We start from the raw sequence: 20,886 nt of genomic DNA, 5'->3' as shown, positions 1-20,886 counted from the left end.
GACCCATAGAGCAAGGGAGGGTGCCGACAGTAATACAGATGGTAAATTTCAAACCAAAAATTGATTAAGTTTAATAGTATTCGAGAAAGGATAAAAAAATAACAACCAATCCCGGAAGCTTATTCTAGAGATGGAGTAAAATATTCTAGGCAACCAGAGTGTAACGTTCATCTGACCAATGAATGTGTCCATAGTTACCGATTTTCAAATATTGTTCTGCTTCGGGATTGGCTACCGTTTTTTCGTTTTAACTCTGTTACTTTTTGAGCTCAAAAACTTTTGTTTCGAAATTTTGTTTCAGAATTGTTGCTTTCATAAGCATTTTTTCTCTGGGTTACGAGTTCTGAAACATCCTGTATAGAAAGAAAAACCAAATTGTTCGATGCATGTATAAAAGGTCCTAGTCATAGTCTTTTTGTTTCACATATTTTTTTTAGTGTTCTCGAATTCGACGGTGGCGTGTTGACATTTGTGTTTGTATTGTTTTTCGTTGCATCATTATTACATATTAATTTTTCAAGTTGTGTTGCAAAAGTAGGTGCCGCCCCTAAAATGAAGAGTTGCATGTCTCTAGATCTGCATAAATTATTTTCTCAACTTTATGCACGTTAAACTGTTGTAAGTAAATTTTTTGACCTCTTGGTATATCAGAATTACTAGTCATGGTCTTGTCTTGAAAATTAACATGCAATAGAAAAATAGTTGTAGATTTTTCTAAAGGTTTTGGATATAGAAGTGTATTTTTTTCCATTTATTTTAATGTCAAATACTATGACACTGAAGTACGTAGCTTTGAAAGATGTTATTGTACTACACTACTGTTGTCCATGGATACAAAATTGCGTGATCATCAGATTTTCACATTTTTGTGCAAAGTGCCAGCTGAATATCACATACTCTATTGAAGTTAAATTTCTTTATGGGTGCCACATAATCTTAGAAAGGAGGGAAGAGAGTACTTTTAGCTGTCAAAAGTAGAATAAGAAGAAATTTTGTACAATTTTGTAATGTTCATTCTCCGCAATTTTCCAATAAAAATATTTGTGTATTTGTAAAGTACAAAAAGAAGAAAAAATATCAATATTAACAAAAAAAGTTACATCTTTGTGAAAGACATAACCCGGTCCAAAAGTTTTGTGGATACGAAAAACAACTAGTATTGTAAAATTAACAATTATGAATCTCAATTTAAAAAAAAATGGTGCCCGCTTCTTTCTTTAATTGTTTTAGAAGGACTTTCATTTTCTTCAAATTTTTTAAAACAAAAGGTTAAAGCCCAAAAATATTTTCTGCTTAATTTTAATGCAATTATTTCTTCAAACTTCAATTATAAACTAAAGGTTTAGGAGTGTGTGTGCATAAATTATTGCAGTATAACCATTACTTAAGTATTATTAAAATTTTTGGATTACTTCTTGTACACTTCTGCACCTTTCCTAGAGTACTCTTTAGCTCGGTCATTGCCTAGTTTCACACTTTAATTTTAGACGAAGCAACTGAGAAAATTTTTGGAGGAAATTGACTTGAGTATTGGGAAAAAACTTGTAAGCAACACGAAAGTATTTAATATAAGTTAATATAAGTACTTTTCTTCATGGCGAGCCGTAAATTCTGAATAAATTAAAAAATTAAAAGACAATGTGAGATTTAAAAGTCGAAAATGTCCGAAAAATGGGAAACAATTCAATAGATTATTTAATTTTGACTTAGTAGTGAATGGGCGTTTTGAAATTATTCAAAATAACGGTCCAGTTGTCAAATGTAAATGTCAAAAGTCAGCATGTCAATTTTGGCGACGGGGGCGTTTGTCGTCGGTGTCGTCCCGGCGCAAATTCAAATTTGGTGTTCGGGCGGGTCGCCGCGCGCACGATGACAGCGCCGGTGGCGCCTCACAGACAAGGCCGTCCAGAACGCGAGTCAGTCAGTGTCGGACATGTTAAATTCGGCCGTGTTCTGTCAGGCAACGTCCCAAAAGTGTTGAAAGAGTCTCTTTGTTGATCCGAGGAGTCGTCCCGCCACGGTTCCAGTGCTCGGCACCCGTCCGAGAAGTTGTGAGTGAGGTGCAGGACGCAGGAAGTGAGCCTATCCCGCAGGGTGTATCTGTAGAGTAGTTTTTGCGATCCCCGACAGAGGAGAGGATTCCGCTCGACGCGTCTATTTTGGTCCGGGGTGCAGGCGGCGCTCCGATGTAGGGCCGCTATTTCTGTGTCGGCCTATTGTAAAAATAGCCGCGTCTGCGGTCCTTGAGGTGCGTGTCGCGGAGCCATTTTATGATGCAGCGCGAGTGCGTGCCGGGCCCCCGCCGCTGACTTGGGGGCCGATGTGGGGCCACCAGGGCACGATGATCGGGTGCTGAGGGGGTGAAAGCAGCGCGAGGACAGCCACGGTGGCGTCGGGTCCAGAGTGCGGCCCCGTGGCCGCCGACAAGGGGGCTGATTGCTGGTGGTCCCCTCTGGCGGCCATGGGCTGCTTCGGCAATAGGGATGCCGCCGCGGCCTCCGAAGACATCAGGAGCCAGAAGAGGATCAACGATCACATCAACAGACAGCTGGCCAAGGAGAAGCAAGTCTATAGGGCCACGCACAGGCTACTGCTTTTGGGTGCCGGCGAGTCAGGGAAGTCGACAATCGTCAAGCAGATGCGGATTCTGCACGTTAACGGCTTCAGCGAAAGGGAAAAGAAGCAGAAGATCGAAGACATCAAGAAGAACATAAGAGATGCCATTATCGTAAGTAAACACAACATCAAAACAATTCAACACAATACGCTCCACCTTGTCCCTTTATCCAGTTACTACAATAATTTACGTTCTTTCGAATGCAAAAATGGGTGTCAGATATGGGCCCCTTATCATTTTGAGTTTCGAAAAATTAATTTAAACTTCAGTTTTAAAGCTCCAATATGAATATGCGTGAACTGTATGACATAAAAACCTCACTGTCCATACGATCAAAAACTAGGCGCCTAGTAAGGCTGCACTTTATTATTTATGTTGGTAATTTTTTTTTTTCTTTCTTGAGTTTAACGTTCCATCCATTTTTACCTAACAATTAGTGTTTAACCTCAAATTGTCAAAGATAGAGCCGTGAGATACCAATACATGTTATGTATTTACACACAATATATTTTTATGACACATATTATAACCCATGACCATTGTCGACAGGGCTAAGATTTCTTAAAGGTCTTTTGGGGCACATTGATTTGATCTATCTACGTTCAATACATAAATAGTGCTAGTAAAAGCACAGGGATCTCATTTCTATCTTTTAAAGTTTTTAGACAATTTGAAAACATTGACATTTATATACAGGGTGATGAAAAAAAGCGCCCATGAATAAAAGTACCATGTTCTTTTCAGTTAGACCATCTCAGAAATCAAAGCAAAATTAATCTAAACCTATTCTTTTTTACAAGGATTTTTTTCAAAGGAAAACTTGGCAATGCTACTCAACCCTTTCTAATAAAATTTTAGGTTCGGCAGTCCCCGTAACCAAGCAACTAATACTAAGAGCTTTACAATGTTGCAACATTGAAAAATTTTCTACAAAGCCAAGAAATGGTACTTTTAAAAAATTTAAGAAACTTGGTTTAAAACACTTTTTTTTTTGATACAGAATATCATTAACTGTAAAAGTGTGATGTTCAACAATGAACTTGTTATAAAAAGTTTATCTACATAGAGTTTTTCCGTTTACAAAAGAAAGCTTCTATCTTAGTTAAAAAAGCACAAATTTTGGGCTCAGGAAACAATTTGCTGCAACATTATAGGTAGCACGGGCACCTTTTTTTCATCACTCTGTATATGTATAGAGGGTCCGCCAACACTAGTGTCCCGGCCCAAAATCGCTATTAATTATGCAGCCATAAAAATATTTTTTCGAATTTGCCGCTTTAATAGGTCCATTAGAGTACTCAATTTGGAGTCGTTTATAGGTATCTATAAAAGAACTCAAAGTAGGAAATTTTGTTTTTTAAGAATTGGCAGAACTAATTAGTCTGGCTGTCACCTGTCTCCTGTCAAGTTCTTGGTCAATTTGGTTTTTACGATTTGTGTTTAATAAATTGCTGCGTGAATAAAAATGTATGAATATAATTAAACTGTCCTTTGCGGCCAACAATAATTGTACCTAAATATAATAGATATGAATACTGGCTGTGAGGTTAGGTTACGTTATGTCAAAATTCAGTGACAGTGAAACTCAATAAATGTCAAATTTTAAATTAAATTTGAAAATCAAGTGGCAAGTCGTGGTTACAAAACCATTACCAATCGTGTAACACGAAAACTCTTAGAATTCTAAAATTTAATTTTATTATTAAAAAAGGGGTGCAAATTCGAAAAAATAGTATAAAGGCCTTGTTTTATAATGGCATTGGTGCACTCGTCCCATACAAAACTCGCCTACGGCTCGTTTTGTACACCGGGACCTCGTGCACCAAATTGGCCATTATAAAACACGTTCTTTAATATACTATTTTTTGTACAGGAAGAGGAAACGAAGCGCTACAAACTGATGTGATCAGTTTTACTCTAGTGTTAACCATATTATGTGAAATAAACGCAAAAAAACTACGTTTTTCAAAAATCAAAATGGAGAAAATGGGTGGAAAACTCAACCTGTCTTGTTCCATTTTTCGCTAAAAGAATGAAAATGATATTAAAATGTGAATTAAAATAGGTGGTACCGAGATATTAAATTAACACAAGATCTGATCACATCAGTTTGATGTAGAAAAAAAAAATAGCTTCATATTAATAGCGATTTTGGGGCGGGACACTAGTGTTGGCGGACACTGTACAAGGTGTAATCAAATTACGTGCTAATATTTTAAGTAGTGGGTTCTGATACCATACCAATAGGTATGAAATGAAGTGATTACTTAAATGCAGCTCTTTTCTATCATTTATTATTTAATCATTACATTGGCCACTTATTGTCATGTAGATTACATTCTTCATATCGTTTCTTTTGAAGAGTAACAACTGGTCACAAACTAATTTTGAAATTTATTATAATTAAGATTTTTATTACGACACTTCAAAATACGTATTTATTTTGTATGCTTTATTCTACAATATTGAATTATAACGTATGATACAAAAACCTCAGATCAAGAAATTAATTGAATTTACATACATATGTCACTGTCTGTCTGGTTGTGTCTATTTTCTTGATAATTTTGAAATCCAGTGCTACCGTTGGAACTTGTCTACTCATTGGCAATTAAATTTAGCTTTTACGATTAATGACTACAATCACTTTTGTGATCGACATTATGCTCATTATGCTTATGATAATGACAGTAATGAATTGCAAATGAAGTGCTACGTTTTCAAATATTTTCTTTTTCAAGAATAGTTGGCTTGATTTTTTTTTAAATAATATGTACAGGGTGTCTCAGAACTCATGACCCAGAGAGCAAGGGAAGATGCCGACATCAATACAGGCTGCGAATTCAAAAACCAAATTAGTCTAAGCTTAACAGTATTCAAACAAGGACGAAAAACTGACAGCCAATCCCGAAAGCTTTGCATAGGTAAAATGGCGGGGAAATAAAAAGCTATTTCAATTTCCTAGGCAATAGGACCGTAATGTCAGCCTGACAAATGGACAACAGTACTCTCTATTTTGGGTATCCTAGCAATCATAAGAAACCCTTCGCAATACCTCTGGCCATTGTCGGTTTAGCGATCGTGATTGGCTTTGACTTTTAAAACGTCAGAAAACTTGAAATGGCTCGCACGGTGATTGACAAAGTTTTGATTCTTTCGAAATTAGAAGAGATTTGGTCCATAAGACAAGTCGCTCTTTATTATGAACTAGGTAAAAGTACCGTCTTAAGGTCAAAAAAAGATTGCAACATGAAGGAACAGTCAAAGTCTATGTTCGGGAGGACCCAAGTTTTCAAACGCGGAACAAGATCAATCTCTTTTGGATAATTTAAGACAAAACCTTTAATTTTGAAACGATTTTTCCTAGATTTTGGGTGACAGCATATCGGCGCATAAAATACCGAAATAAGCTACGATGGTCGTATCTAAACCATAAAGAGTCATGAAGACCCACTAGCAAATTTTATACATTATGTCAGTGTCATGGGCATAACCTAAATCTTAAAATACACGTTCACACAAATAGCAACAGCAACAAAGCAACAGTACTTTAAAAGTAAGTGGTAATAAGCCAAAGTAACAAAAATCGTGTTACTTTGACTTATCAGCTTATCACTGTGACAAACAAAGAATAATTTAGAAAATGTTGGCTTTTTGCCTTGTTTAATCATTATTTATATTGTTTTAGAAAGAGTGAATCACTCCAGAAGACTATTTTTTTAATGTAATTTTAATCTGTGGAATAAAAGCGTCTAGATAGAATAAATGTTTTCCGGTAACGTAATTAATACATTATTGATGATATTTGAAAAAAAAATCCGATAATAATAGTAATAAATCAATACCAAATATGTACTTTATATGGCGAGTTTTCAGAAACAGAACCTTTAAAAGAATTATCGAAGCTCCGACGAACTGAAGTGGGCATAAACTCTTATAATTTGACAGTACAATATTTATAGTGATTCAGATAAGTAATAATTGGCTTTAATGTCAGCTTGTTTTTAACAAATCTTGGTGACATTTAGACCGAGCGCTTTTTTTTCAATAAATTTGCTGTATGTTAGTGTTACAATCAACTTTGAAACTTTGTTGTGTTGCTAGTTGGCTACTGCCAACTTCCTAAAAATGTTCTTACTATAAGTGCATAGCTATTTTACTCAATTTTGGCACTTCAACTTTTGCTTGATGACACATTGTCTTGATATAATGTAGGTAGTTTAATTCAAATACAAATGCTAAAAAATCAAACTTCTTGATAGAAGGAAAAATATCGGTATTGCTAGAAACATGTGTTTGAAAGCATAAAGTGAAGGAAACTTTGAGTTAGAATATTAAAAAGCAGTAAATCTAAAATATTATTCAATATGTTCTCCTACGGTTTCATAGTTAAATACAGAGAAGGGTCTGATTTACCTCTATTGATATAAAGAAGGTACAATATAGTCAATGGTTTATATACCATGGGATGACTGTCATAAAAGTGTAATGTCATATGATCTTGACATTTCTAGGACCGACATGAGAATCGTGTAGACAATAGCGTCATTTGCATATCATTAATGTTTAACCCCAAACTGTCAAAGAAATACTGCGAAATACCAGTCGTCTTGAAATTGCAAAGTCTGCTTAAACTCTGTTTTTATTCAATTAGTGGTATTTTCCTTATTTTATTTAAATTGAAATGTTTAAAGCCGGTTACAAATTTAGTGAAATTAGTATGGCATGATTGGGATATCTGTTTTCACTTTATATTGGAATTTAATTTCAAGATTTATGATTACGACTTACTGTTTTTGTACTTGTGGTATGATTTATTGCATAAAACACTTTTTACCTGTAATTTCTACCTTCAAGCATGTTAAACTATATGTTAATTAGAGCTAATTTGCTTAATTTTGAATTTAAAATATTTATACATTATATACAGGGTCCGGCAACACTTGTGTCCACCCCCAAAATCGTCTTTAATTTTAAAGATAAAATTTTGAAAATTTGCATACGCTCAACAGTTGACAACTCTAGAAGCTGACGCAAAAAGTAGTTTTTTATCACTGATAGTTTTGGCGTCGCGACGCTTTAAAAATCTAATTTTTAGGTAATTGTGAGGGTTTGTGATATTAACCCCTAATTTTTTTTTTTTTCAATATAAATGTGTTAATAATATCTTAGTTGTTATTTTAGATTCAATGCAAATTGTCTTCAAAATTTAAGAAAAAAATGCTGTTTTATCAAGTTAGTTTCCAATTTCATTACGTCAAAATTGGGAACTACGTTTACACCCATCTGTCAACATCTTGTGTCACAAATGACATCTATCCTTTGGCTCGCTTTAGATTGTAACAAAAGTCTTAATTGGTGAAATTGTCGCTTTGTCGATGTTAATTAACGATTTCTGGTGTCTATAAAGTGCAGCATGCCCGTGTTAATCAAAATTAACCTTTATAAGAGAGAATGAAGTGACTTGTGAAATTTTGGTGTCAACGTAGTTTGCCGCTGCGCTGTCATAATTTTGAAAACTAACTTGATAAAACAACGTTTTTTTCGCAAATTTTTAACATAATTTGCATTAGACATAAAATAAAAACTCAGATATTTATATCACAGTCATGTTGAAAAAAAATTGAATTCGCGAATATTTCTGCAAAAACTCGAAAATTGCTAAAAATTACTTCTTAGGCGTCGTGACGCCAAACAAACTGTGATAAAAAACAAATTTTTGCGTCAGCTTCTAGAGCTTTCTCAACTGTGAGCGTATGCAGATTTTCAAAATTGTAACTTTAAAATTAAAGACGATTTTGGGGGTGGACACAAGTGTTGCCGGACCCTGTATAAAAATAAATGAGATAATAATAGTAAATTGGATCACAAGGCCGGAAAATGCTCTTGTGGAAGTCTGAAATTGCGAAGACGAGGCGGACCCGAGTCGTACCAACACGAAGACTTCCAAAAGCATTTTCGGACTTGCGATCTACATTTTACCAGAGCTCATTACTATCGATCCACTCATTAAAAAGTTAAGTTTGCACCAGCCCCTAGCGATTTTTATCAATAATAGTTGGCAGCAATAGCGTTTGACTTTGGTTCCACTGTGGCATGCGTTGAAGCTAATCGTCTTGAGTAAGATTGCCAGAACTTGTTAAATCTCTATTGAAATCTTTCTTTTGCAGCAAATTTTTAATTAAATATTGATTAATACACTCAACTACTCCTCATTTATTTTGAATACCGCATTTCAAGGTCATAATTTGTGACAGTTGTGGTGCTCTACGACAAATTTAAAAGGATTTATGTATTGAAAACAATAACGAACAGGTCTTTGGGTGTTCCAGTACTCGTTTATGTTCAATTCAATGGATAAATCTTCTCAAATTTGCCGTAGAGCTCCACAATTTTCACAAATTTTGACCTTGAAATGCGGTATTCAAAATAAATGAGGAGTATGACAATGTGTTAACCTCAAAATTCGCTAAAAAACCGCATTTTATTTTTTAGGTCAACAAAATTTAAAGAATAAAAAAAAATTATCTAGTGACTTTTACTCTTGAAGGCAGCTCTCCTAGTAACTATTTTGGAAATAAAACATTCTAACCTCTTAAAATACTTCGCACACTCTTGTGTCAGTTGATGACAGTGCGATACCAACCGGTAAACAAAGAAAGTGTCTAGTTTCTTTTTTGAAGGCCTATTTCAAAAAAAGTTAAAAAAGGACGTCGGCCTATAAATAAAATTTATGTAGATATCACTTATAAATTTTGCATTTGAAACGATTTTTAGACTTCTTCATTTTAAGAAAAACAACGTCCGAATATACACCTTATTTATTTTGAATACCACATTTCAAGGTCATTATTCGTCCAAATTTTGAGACTGTACACGAAATTTGACAGAATTTATGTATTGGGTTGTACTGTGAAAGGGTAGTTTTACAACTGTATGTTGGCACTGGTGTTGTCATCATCTTGTCATCAGATGGCAGACACTTGACAGAAATAATAACAAGTTTATCAATTTTCGATGAATTGCATTACAAATAAAGTGGTATTGCTTTTTATTCCATTGTGATTAAAAGTTTAGGACTTTAACTTCACAACAAATTAGGTAGACGAGACATTTACTAAGGATACAAATGTAGTGGTGCTATTGTTTACAATGAACAGTTTGAAATGTGATAATGCCTGTTAATACAAATTAGGAAGTTCTGAATTTTGATAAAAACTTGAATAGTTGCATAGTTTTTTGTTAAACCTACAAAGTGTAAAGTAGCTCGATATACGAAATGGTTATCATTATCACTCAAGCAAGTTCTTCTAGTTCGTTGTTCGTATTAATCGCATGAATGGAATGAGGATAGTACCAGCAGTACCTTGGTCGTAATTTCAAAAAACAGTCCTCGTTTTTGTAAAAGACATCGCCAGAGTCAATACATGATGTGTTCAGTACAACAATAAATGAAAAATAATGCTTTTCTTTAGGCGCACGTGCCTTGACTGTATTTTTTCTACTTGTAGTGAAACTCGGGATGTGGAATGGCTCTACCGTGGGTTGTTTTTGAACCAACTTATCAGAGTGTATACGCGAAGTCTACGTGAAATTACATAAAATTTAAAACTTTTCAGGTTATAGTAAACAAATTTATTTTGACAGTGCCCCACTCCACCCCACTTTAAACGTATTGCCAACGGCCGCTAATTACCCTAAAGTCTACATACACTGCGCGCTCACATACACCTTCCGCCACTAAAATTTGCACGGAGGTATAGGTTCTTAACAAGGAGTATCAATGTGTTACTCACAAAGATCATTTGTCATTGCATTACGGGCCTCCATGTTCGTTTTTTTGTAACAATAAATAAATCAAAGTTACTTCGTCAACAAATCACTTTGTTACTTTAGTGGATACCTTGATGTATTATGTATTCAACGTGTTTTCAAATTAGGGGTGCTTACAAGTATTTTTTTTAGTATGGTGACATTACATTGTTTTATCTTCTTCAATATCATAATATGTAATTATGTTCGGTGCATTTTGTTGATACTAAACCGATACCTGTGACAGTTTTTTGTGTATTTACTTATTTGAATATAGTATTAAAGTTTTATAATCACCAATGTCTTTCTCTTCATTTGATTTAGATAATAATATTAATAATAATTATTATTATGTTTGTTCTTTTTAAGGCTCGTTTTCACGCCCATGTCATTTGTACAATCCTTTGGTTATTAGCCTTATACTGTACATTTATTCTTTTACATAATTATTATTCTTTTGTCTGATTGCCATTCTCCTTCTTTATGCTGTTATATGTCGGTATAAAGGAACCACCTTTCTACAGTGGTTGTTTTAACCTCAAATTGCATAACAATACTTTCAAGACTTCAGATAACCCAGACATGTTATGATGAAATTGTTAGCTTGTCTAGATAATCGCTTTCTTCACACGATCGTTTTTAGAAGCACACACTTACATTGCTATTTATATTGATATTCACACCCCACGCAAAGCGAAGAGATTATTTTAAAACTAGACTCGTAACGATTACGCTCGACACTATTTCGATTAGACGAAGGATATTTTTAATAATTCAACAAAACATGAAATGAAAAATATATTTGCTCGTATTTAAAGAGAATTCTGTTGTTTATAGGCCAATACGTGGGTAGTCCTATCGTTGATCTCACAAATGATTTGGATACGAAAATATTTTCAAAATTATGATGGTTTAAAATAAACACATTTCATTAGAACGAATTAATTTGGAGTTGTGTTCGTACAATTGGATTGTGTTGTATTTAGGTCTGGGTCAGCATTTGACCTGTCATGAATTCTTGGTAGCTGTATGCACCCTTCATCAACTAGGAATGATTGAAATAAATATTTGATTCAGTGTGATGGTAGTTGTTTTCGAAAGGTTCTTTTATATTACGTCATATTGCTCGTCACTCTTTGCTGTTTTATTAGAAAAATTAATTCGTAGAAAATGTCATATTTTCACGCCTACGTTTATTAGTTGTTTTTCTAGTGGTAATGACAGCTGTTGGCTATTTGTTGTCAGTCAAAAAGCATCGCTACAATTTATGATTGTTGTGTCTTTGAATAATTTCGTTTAGCTTTGACTAGCCGACATTATAATTGTTAAAGACTCTAATTATTGTTTATTGTGGTCGGTGTTAATTTACTCTACATACTAAAAATCCGCCACAGACGCGGTATTTCAGAAATTTGGCAGACGTTATTTTCAGTCGTCCTAACAGGATTTTTTAGTTACAAAGTTAGAATAATTTTTGACTACCACATTTATGTCATGCAACATATTTTCAATCAGTTCTCATATCAGCAAAAATTAATTATTTTACAGCATTGCTCATATATTTAGTTTCAGGAATAATCCGTAATCCCTTCAAAGAGCGTTTGATAAAATGAAGCGAATAGTTAGTTTCAAGGTGCATTGAACTCTATAAAAAACATTTTTTATAATCCTTTGGAATCTCGCCATATTTATAATTATAATATAGTGTATTTTTCATTGTTTTATTTCTAGGTTTTTGCGAACATAATACATATGCAAAATTTGGAATCAGATTAACTATTATCATTAGTCTAAAATCAACAGTTTAAAAAACGTTGCAGTTCAGTTTTTGTCGTATTAAATGTCTAAAATCAACAGTTTAAAAAACGTTGCAGTTCATTTTTTGTCGTATTAAATGTCTAAAATTTAGTTTTCATAAGTTAAAACTGGAAATTTAATGAATCACACGACACATATACTAGATTTCAGTTCTTAGCGAGGTCCAAAGGTCGAACCTGGCCCGAAATTTGGGACTGTACCCAAAAACTGTGTCGAGGAATGTACTTTTTGGGGACATTTTTAAACACCAAAAGTTGCCGACATGTATGACAGCATTTTGACAGGAACGTCATAATTGTAAACACTGATGAGACATTTACATTTCGCGCTGGAATAATATCAAAAACTGTTGAATTCTTCCGAAAATATGAAGTTATTGTCTTACAAATTGAGATGGTTGTTAAATAAGTGGTTTCTTTGTTGGTTATTAACAGTGAAGTAATAAAATCTCGCTGAGTTTTTTGAAACAGGAATGCTTACTCAATTAAAGGATTGAAGAATTTTGATATATTTTGATATAATCTAACAAACGAGTTAGTTACAAAACTTTTCCATTGTACGTATTTTGAGAAAATGATTAAAATTGGAAATAATATATACGCCTAGAAAATTAAAAAATTTGACGAAACCTGGAAGTCGCAGATTCGGTTTTTGTTCAAGTTGCGTTTTTTTGATAGCTCAACCGATCTGATCGCCAGTAGTACCATTAATCAATGATTTTCGAACAACTGTCGTGCTTTAATGACCTTTATTAATGAACCTTCGACGGAAATGGCTATTTAACAAACGAGTTGGTTAATGAAAGCGATTAATAATTGAGCGATTTTAACCGGCACGAACGTAGTTAATAACCATAGAGTTAGTTACAAAACTTTTCCGGTGTCAAATCTTGAAAAAAATACCAAAAAAAAGCTTTTTTAAATTGGTACAAGACGAAATGAGGCTAAAGTAAGGTTATGTGTATGATGTAATTTGTGTGTAGTTTAAAAATTAAATAACTGTAGTTATTAGCATTGTAGATTAATCCAAACGATGTATGTATATCGAACTAGGGAGTTATGTAAACTCTAAAAAATGTTTTAATTTAGTTTTAGTAAACAAACATGGGGGTAGATCATAATTGCATTGCATGTAAAATTGGTTGCCTATAATAAAATCATTCATTAATAGCCCACTTTAATCCATGATTTCAGCCGAAAAATCATGCATTAATAGAACCCAGAACCAAACGATCACCGGAAAACTTCATTAATATGGTAGTTGTCATTAGAGCCCAATACGGTGTACAATTGATTTATGCAAAACTTTTTTTTGCAAAGGTTTTTTTTAGCCAAAACTATACAATTAACTAAATAACGTAATGATTTTATACCTCAGCAATGTGTAGGTTGCATTTAATTGAAATTTAGATGGTTACTTATTTTTGCTTCCACTACAGTAAAACGTACCTACTCCAACTTAAAAGCCAAATTTCATTCATAGGTTAATTTCAACCGACGGGTTTTAAACGCCTACTTCAGGCGTAATAAAACAAAGTGGTGGTTTTGAAAATGTATAAATAAACACTACAAAATTTTATTTACTGAGCCATCGAACAATGTGGGTTAGATTTTAATTTGAAATGTACAAAATCATCCCACTCGAATCAACAAAAAATATACGTTTTATATTTTGTTTTTAGCACTTAAAAAGGTATAAAATTAAAAGGAACGCTGGACCTTATTAAAGCCTCAAGGACCTGTCAAAAACATTGTTCCGGACATGGTACGTTTACTAATCAATTAAATTTCAAATTATACACTTTGTTGTTTTGAAAAAGACTAACCACTGTACGGATATCGAGGTAAATAGACTGCCACACATCAGTTGACAATTTCCACCCCTTTGACGAATTTGCCCTTCGAAAAACGCGACTCTGGTTAACATTAAATGCAGTGTTTCTTTGAATAACTTTTCCATCGGTCATGCTTTTAAGAAACTTTATATTTTCACGTTTCCTTTTCTTGCGGAAATTGTAGATTTGGTTCCGAGCATGTCCCTCTTTTCCTACTTTTTTTGGCTCGATTAAACCCTCCATCAATATGCATTAATATATCCGCAGTGCTACGATTACTGATAAAATCGAGAGTATCATTATTTCCTTGTTTCGAGAAAACGTCGACAACAAAAACGTATCAATATCCTATCGATAAAATAAAACGTTGATAAAAATTGCCAGTATTACAGACAAACGCACCGATTCTTAATTAAACGCAGCTGGACTCAATTACGGCCGATGCTGCTGGTTTGAATTTTATGAGACATGCTGCCAAATTCGAACTTTTTTATCCGACGACACTGTATAAACATTGTCGATTTAATTATAGAATTATCGCCCCCGCCGCCGGGTACGCCCTTGATCCCACTGATTGTTTTCGAGTTGTATGTTTTTATTTATTTCGTTCTTATTTTTGAATGAACGGACTTTCGCACGTTTGCCAGCATTAGACGAATAAAGATGTTGCATGCCAGTGCCGTAGTCACGTTTACTCATAAAAGGGTAATGGGAATAAAAAGGCGATGGGGCTATTTACCCCACTTTGCGTAGGAATTGTTTTCCGCTATGCAAGAAAAGTTCATGGGCTCCGAAGAATTTGTTCCAAATAATTGCTCTGTGAAGGGAAAAAATAAAAAAAAACAAGACAATTTTACAGCTTCTGTGCCCAATTTTGGTCCTTATTTCGTACTCATTTCCTTAAATATCAAATATGAACAATATTGAGCTCGGTGCGTTTTTGTGTTAATAGTGGTTTCAAATCCTGTTTTGCTCTCATTACGTCAGTCAAATTGTTGTTTACAGTGATTCATACGTGTGCACTTGAATAGAACTAGAATAGAATTTTTGCGATAATGACGAATGCATAAAACTGTATCATTTCGAAGTTTCTACGAATTTTTATTTTTCTCCGTTTTGTTTGTTTTCTTATTACGAAGCGGAGATTAAAAATTATGAATCAGCTTAATTTTACGGTTTTGAGTAATTCTTAGTGCGCCGCCTCTGGCCCTCACTACCATTGCAGACATCCGCTGCATAAATAAGGTGGTCCAAGCCCAAGAGAAATTTTTATTCTAGTTCATGTTGCCAGTACAGGAAACAAAAAGGAAATTACTAAGCAGTTTGAATACTTCATGACAACTTTCACTAGTCCGTTTTAACCGAATTCAAGGATCGAGGTTTGTTTAAAAAATATATTGGGCGCACAATTTTGCTGAAACTTCAATATGCAAAAGGTCGAATAAAAGAGTGGAATCGCCGCGGATGATGGCCAAAAAATGTCAAGAAATTGACAATAGCATAGCATCACAATTTGGACGAGTTTTTGAAATGTCAGTGGTGTACAAGAGGTTTCAGAAAAACGAGTTCCACATGAAATGTCAGTGTTTCATGGCACACTTTTGTTAAAAATACGTTTTTATCAGTGGAGATCGATTTATTGGATTACGTGGTTATTTGACACTTTTGTCGTTGGAATTTTGACATGGACAATTTTTTAGTTCGACGAGTGTTTCGTAACAACGATAAACAGGTCATGATCGGTTTGTCTATTATTCACTATTTCTTTAAAAATTGATGAATTTATCAATGGCGGAGCTATTTCTGGCGCCACATTATTACGGAGCTCAACAAAAAATCGTGAATGTGTTGTACCTAATTTTATCTTTTAGTTGATAAAAAGTAATGTAATAGATTTTCTGGCTTCTGTTTACGTAATTTATTGTTGTCAGACTATCATCCATTGTGAAAATTTTAGTAAAAATTAGTTTGAGGTAACTTACTTAAACAATGTAACGAAAATGAGGTTTAGATAAGAGAAAATTACAAGGTTTATTTTAATGTATTAAGTCTGATTCTTGATGAATTATATGAAAAATGTCGTGAAAAACTTGCCGGTGATAAGAGTAAGTTTAGTGCCAAGTCATGTTGAAGACAGGAAGCTGAGAAGAGCCAGAATCGCAGGAAAAGAGGATTAAAAAATCTTTTCGAGAGAAAGAGTAATTAATGACTTTTGTTTCACCACGATTAATAAGCAAGCTCATCATCAATGATGCTTACAGTTGCCGTTAGCGTTTACAACAGGCAAAAGTTGTTAAAATGCTCGTCTAGATACAGGAGGTCCAGAATGTCGCGCGCTTTGTAAGAAAGCTCCTCTAGAAAAAATGTTTAACGAAATCAAGAAAATAAGGAGAATAGCTGAATTATTGAACCATGATATTTTAATAAATTATTCTCCGGAATGCTTTGTTAATTATGCTGCTTTCAACCGAACTCATACTTTTTACAGATATGCGAATACTTTCCTATTTTAAAAAAATATTGTCTATCTAATTATTCATCTTTAGAAAAGGTCACATTTGTGATAACATGAAAACACGAAAAACTTTCCGCGAACGTCATAGTCTGACGACCGCCCAAAAACGTTTAATTAACAATATAAATTTTACATATGCAGTCAGTGCATATTGTCTACATCACTTGTATCGTCGATGTCCTTCGAACGAATTGAACTTTCAGATGCTTAATGAAATTCGTTCCAAATTGTTTTAATTATCTCTTTTTAAAAATATCGTTTGCCCATTAAGAGTAGGAAGTTCTAAATATTACACACAATCTGAATTACAAGTGCCTATAAAAAAGCTTCGTTTTATTTTTATTTCCAGGTTCCATAAAAAATGATAAAAGATTATTGGTAAAACAATCAGTTTTCTGACTTTTGTGGGTCTTTTAAATCGAGCATCCACCACAATTGGAAAGTCTATTTTTAACTTGAGACAACAAGGCCCGGTGTTGAGAGTGGAGTTAAAAACAAAACAAAGTTTTTTTTCGATAAACTCCTATGCAAATCGAGTGATATCATTTTGATTGCTTCGATTTATTAAACAATTCTAGGTATTTATCTGTCGCGTGTAAATAGTCATTTTCCAGACACTAATCCTCACTTTTCCCCCTTATCTCGACTTTATTAACCGACCATTCCTCTTTTTATTTCATTTTATTTTATTCTTAATGAGAATAACCCAATAATTCATACTTAGCTCCAACGATGCTGTCCCACAAATCACAAATGCTTCGTGTCAACATTGATTTATATCTTTTAACCTAATGTTTTTTATTGGAGAGGTTAATCAATAGAAGTTGATGCGACTCTAACACATAAAACACATTACGACGTATCGAAATTTAAACACTTCACAATCGAAAAATCCCAGTTTCAGTTATCTTGAGTTTTCTATGTTTAGAACTTGCAACCCATTCGGTTATCGTTGCCCAAATTGATATTAATGTTTGTGAGTTTTTCGGCCGTCTCGAAATCCTAATTCCCTAGTTGAATGTGCAGGACACGTCTCGTCAAACATATCCGGTCCTAGAGTGCATGCCAGTTTTTTTTCTTTCTTAAAATCCTTACGACACACGAGATACGACCATGTATAAAACCAAATTTAAATATGGCTAAAATATTCATTTTCACAAACTTTCCGAAACTGCAACTTTTCTATTTTACGTCTAAATATGCAGCTATAAAGTTAAAATGTATTTTGGTCAAGATTCTTTCCTATGTAAATCCACAAGTGTGGGATTTCCTTTTAAAAAATGCTTTCATGAGTTTGTTGCCAAACTTCTAGTTCTTGCATAGACAAAATAAACATGTCTTGATCATTTCCAGTGTCAAATCGTTTAAAATAACTCTCAATACAATTAATAATTTTTCTTTGATTCGGTGCTTTAAGAGTTAAATTATAGCATTGTTTTTCAGTTGTATCCGATGCTTAAAGAAACTCCTTAAAGCACTATTTTGTGAGTTTGGTAATTCTGTTATTTGCTTTTCAAAGCTATAAGACATCATTTGATGACAGATGACACTTTTATGACGTTTTACCAATTTAACTGTTCTGGGAAAATGCAAAATGTTTTTTCTAAAAAACGATAAAATAATCCGTCTTCAGAAAAAAATGTGTCTTTTTGGACAATTTCGGAACGCCGTGTTCCTAACATGTACTATTAATATAATTAATAATATCTACAATTGTGTAAATCGATTTTTTACGCTTAAATGCTGAATTTACGAAACCAACCCTCATTACAGGGTTGTACTCATTTTCTTTCCTTGAAAGGGTACTTCTAACTACCAACACAATGCTACTTGACTCACCCCTTCCGGAACACCCTTATTTAGTCAGGTCCGGGCTTAGCTCGACTGGGAAGTCATGGAATTCTTGCAACAAAACATATTGCCACCTGCCTTATCGGCCTTAATCATTTATTAATGAAATAACTTACCGGGGGAGCTCCGCCCCCTGCCCCATCGCTGGATAGCGGCTCGGATTACTGGCATTGACCCCTTTTTCTGCAACTGAAGGACACCCATGTTCTCACTCCGATCCTGGTGACATCTTGACATCTTTTTCTTTCTTCGAGTACGGCAAAGTCAACCATTACCGTACCCACCCGCGTACTGGAAATTAACCATCCAGCACGCTACCTGGAAGTCAGCCATCCAGGCCTTCTGGAACTAAACCATCCAGGCCCTCTGGAAATCAGCCATCCAGCTCTCTGGAAGTAAGCCATCCAGCCCGACATGTAGCCCCTCGCCTTCTGGAAATCTACCATCCAGAACACTTCCTGGAAATCAGCCATCCAGGCCGCCTGGAAGTCAACCATCCAGACACTACATGTCCCTCACTCAGCGCATTCTGGAAATCTACCATCCAGAACACTTCCTGGAAGTCAGCCATCCAGGCATCCTGGAAATCAGCCATCCAGGCCCCGCACCGCGCACAACACTCAATTTCCACCTTCTCCACCTACGGCCAATTCTTCACCTCTTGGCCACCATCCCTTTCACCGCCCAATTCCTTACTGCCTGAAGCTACACATTCTGGCGTCATTCACCCCAACCCGGGGTGCGCACAAGTTACTGAGCCAATCCAAGGGCCCTTAATTACAACATTAATGACTCCCAGTTACGTCATCATCATTATAACAAATACCACATTTTTATCGTCTTACATTCGGTCAACCTGACAAAAATCTCGCCCTCGAGATGGTTAGTTCTCAACTCGCTGCTCAGACACACTTCGCCAGTGCTCAACATGCTAACGCTCCTACTAGCGTCTATCCCTCACCCTTTGGTGCAACTCACACTGCTTGCTACCTTGTCGACTACCATCGCCTTTTCCCTTCATCACATGCCACTGTCAACCTTAGCTCGACCTTTAAACCACATTGTTTATGACCTTTGTTTTTGTCATTGTACTAGTACTAGATCACCTATTTCATTTTGTTTGGCCAATTCAAGATTTTGTCTTTTTTGTTAAAACAAAAATTCAAAGCTAATCAATTTTGCCCCAAATGAACCTAAGTTAACGTAAAATAACCTAACCTTGAGTTCTAAACTAGAAAATATTCAATTTTCCTAACCATATTCTCTACAACCTTTCATGTCTACAACCTAAGGTTTCGATCTTAAGGTTCCGATTCAACGATTCTTTTGGTAATTCCATTACCATTCCAGCCCTTTACTCTTCATCCATCCATGTTCAAGAGTTCCAGCCTTTTCCAAAGTCCACATTTCCAATTTCCAAAGTGCAAACTTTTATTCGAAACTTTCCACCATCATTTTCGAACCACTTGTCGTAAGCTTCTGCAAACCTCCTGATGACTTCAATTTTTTTTGAGTTCCCAAATTCCATCCAACAATTACCACAATTTGTTCTTCTTGCGGTAACCTTTTCTTGTTATGGTCTCATGCGTCTTCACAGCTTTTCGACACGGCAATCCTTTTGACATTGCTCACCAACTTTAACAACACTTTGTTGACTTCTAGATTTTCATGGTCAGATTAGATCGTTCCATAGAAATTTGGAATTTCTGCGTATCTGTCACCCCTTTTCTTTGGAGTATCTTCATCAAAAGGATGAGTACTGTCACTTAACAGTTTAGAGTTGTCAAAAAAGAAACTTCTCAGACTCTGACGTTTAACAAAGTTCTGTTGAAGGTAAAAACTTAATCGCATGCTGATGTACTAGCTCTACCATCCATTGGTAACGCCTGCTAATACAGTTTTCGAAATTAGCGGATTAACTTATCTAAACATTCTGTTTGCAAAGAATGTTATTTTTCAACTTCAAAGAGTGTTTCTCTTTCACTCCAACTGTTTGGAGGAGTCAGTAATTTCGCTTCCATTGAAATTATTGCCAGTTGAGTTCCAGTTGAATTACTTTCAATCAAAGGCGGTACACAATTAGTAGTGTATCAATTTCGCATTATGTGCTTTAAAAGCCTTTTTCATTTCGGATCGTGCTTTTCTTCCGGTACGACCATGTGCCACATGTACGCGTCTGTCTTGCTCTAGCGATTCGATCTCCGAGAAGAATCAGCTGCTTAATTTTGTACACTTTTATTTGTTCAATTTCTTGTCGGTCTTGTGACGTTTTTCTCCTTTCGAACTTCCCTGACGTACACACATCTTCGATAAATTTTCCTGATTCCATTAATTAATTTCACCTTGATGATTTCGTTCATTGCCCTTGAAACGGGTGGCGGCACCTCCACCATTTCGCCAACATTTTGTTCTTTGTTGTTGCGTACTTTGTTTTACTGA

General features: G+C 34.9%; 1 protein-coding gene across 1 annotated transcript in view; it reads left to right on the top strand.

Moving 5' to 3' along the window:
* The first annotated feature begins 1,891 nt into the window (after positions 1-1,891).
* Positions 1,892-20,886, top strand: part of LOC148180972 (guanine nucleotide-binding protein G(s) subunit alpha) — a 28,223-nt gene continuing 9,228 nt past the window's right edge. The window contains exon 1 of the mRNA XM_088033634.1: positions 1,892-2,728. Within this exon, the coding sequence (XP_087889760.1) occupies positions 2,462-2,728 (267 nt within the window). The 5' untranslated portion in view covers positions 1,892-2,461. The remainder of the gene's footprint in view (positions 2,729-20,886) is intronic.

This window comes from Gnatocerus cornutus, chromosome 1 (genome assembly GCF_029298725.1).
Source record: "Gnatocerus cornutus isolate USDA-ARS CGAHR chromosome 1, icGnaCorn1.1, whole genome shotgun sequence".
Taxonomy (NCBI): Eukaryota; Metazoa; Arthropoda; class Insecta; order Coleoptera; family Tenebrionidae; genus Gnatocerus; species Gnatocerus cornutus.
This window is presented reverse-complemented; position numbering and strand designations above follow the sequence as displayed.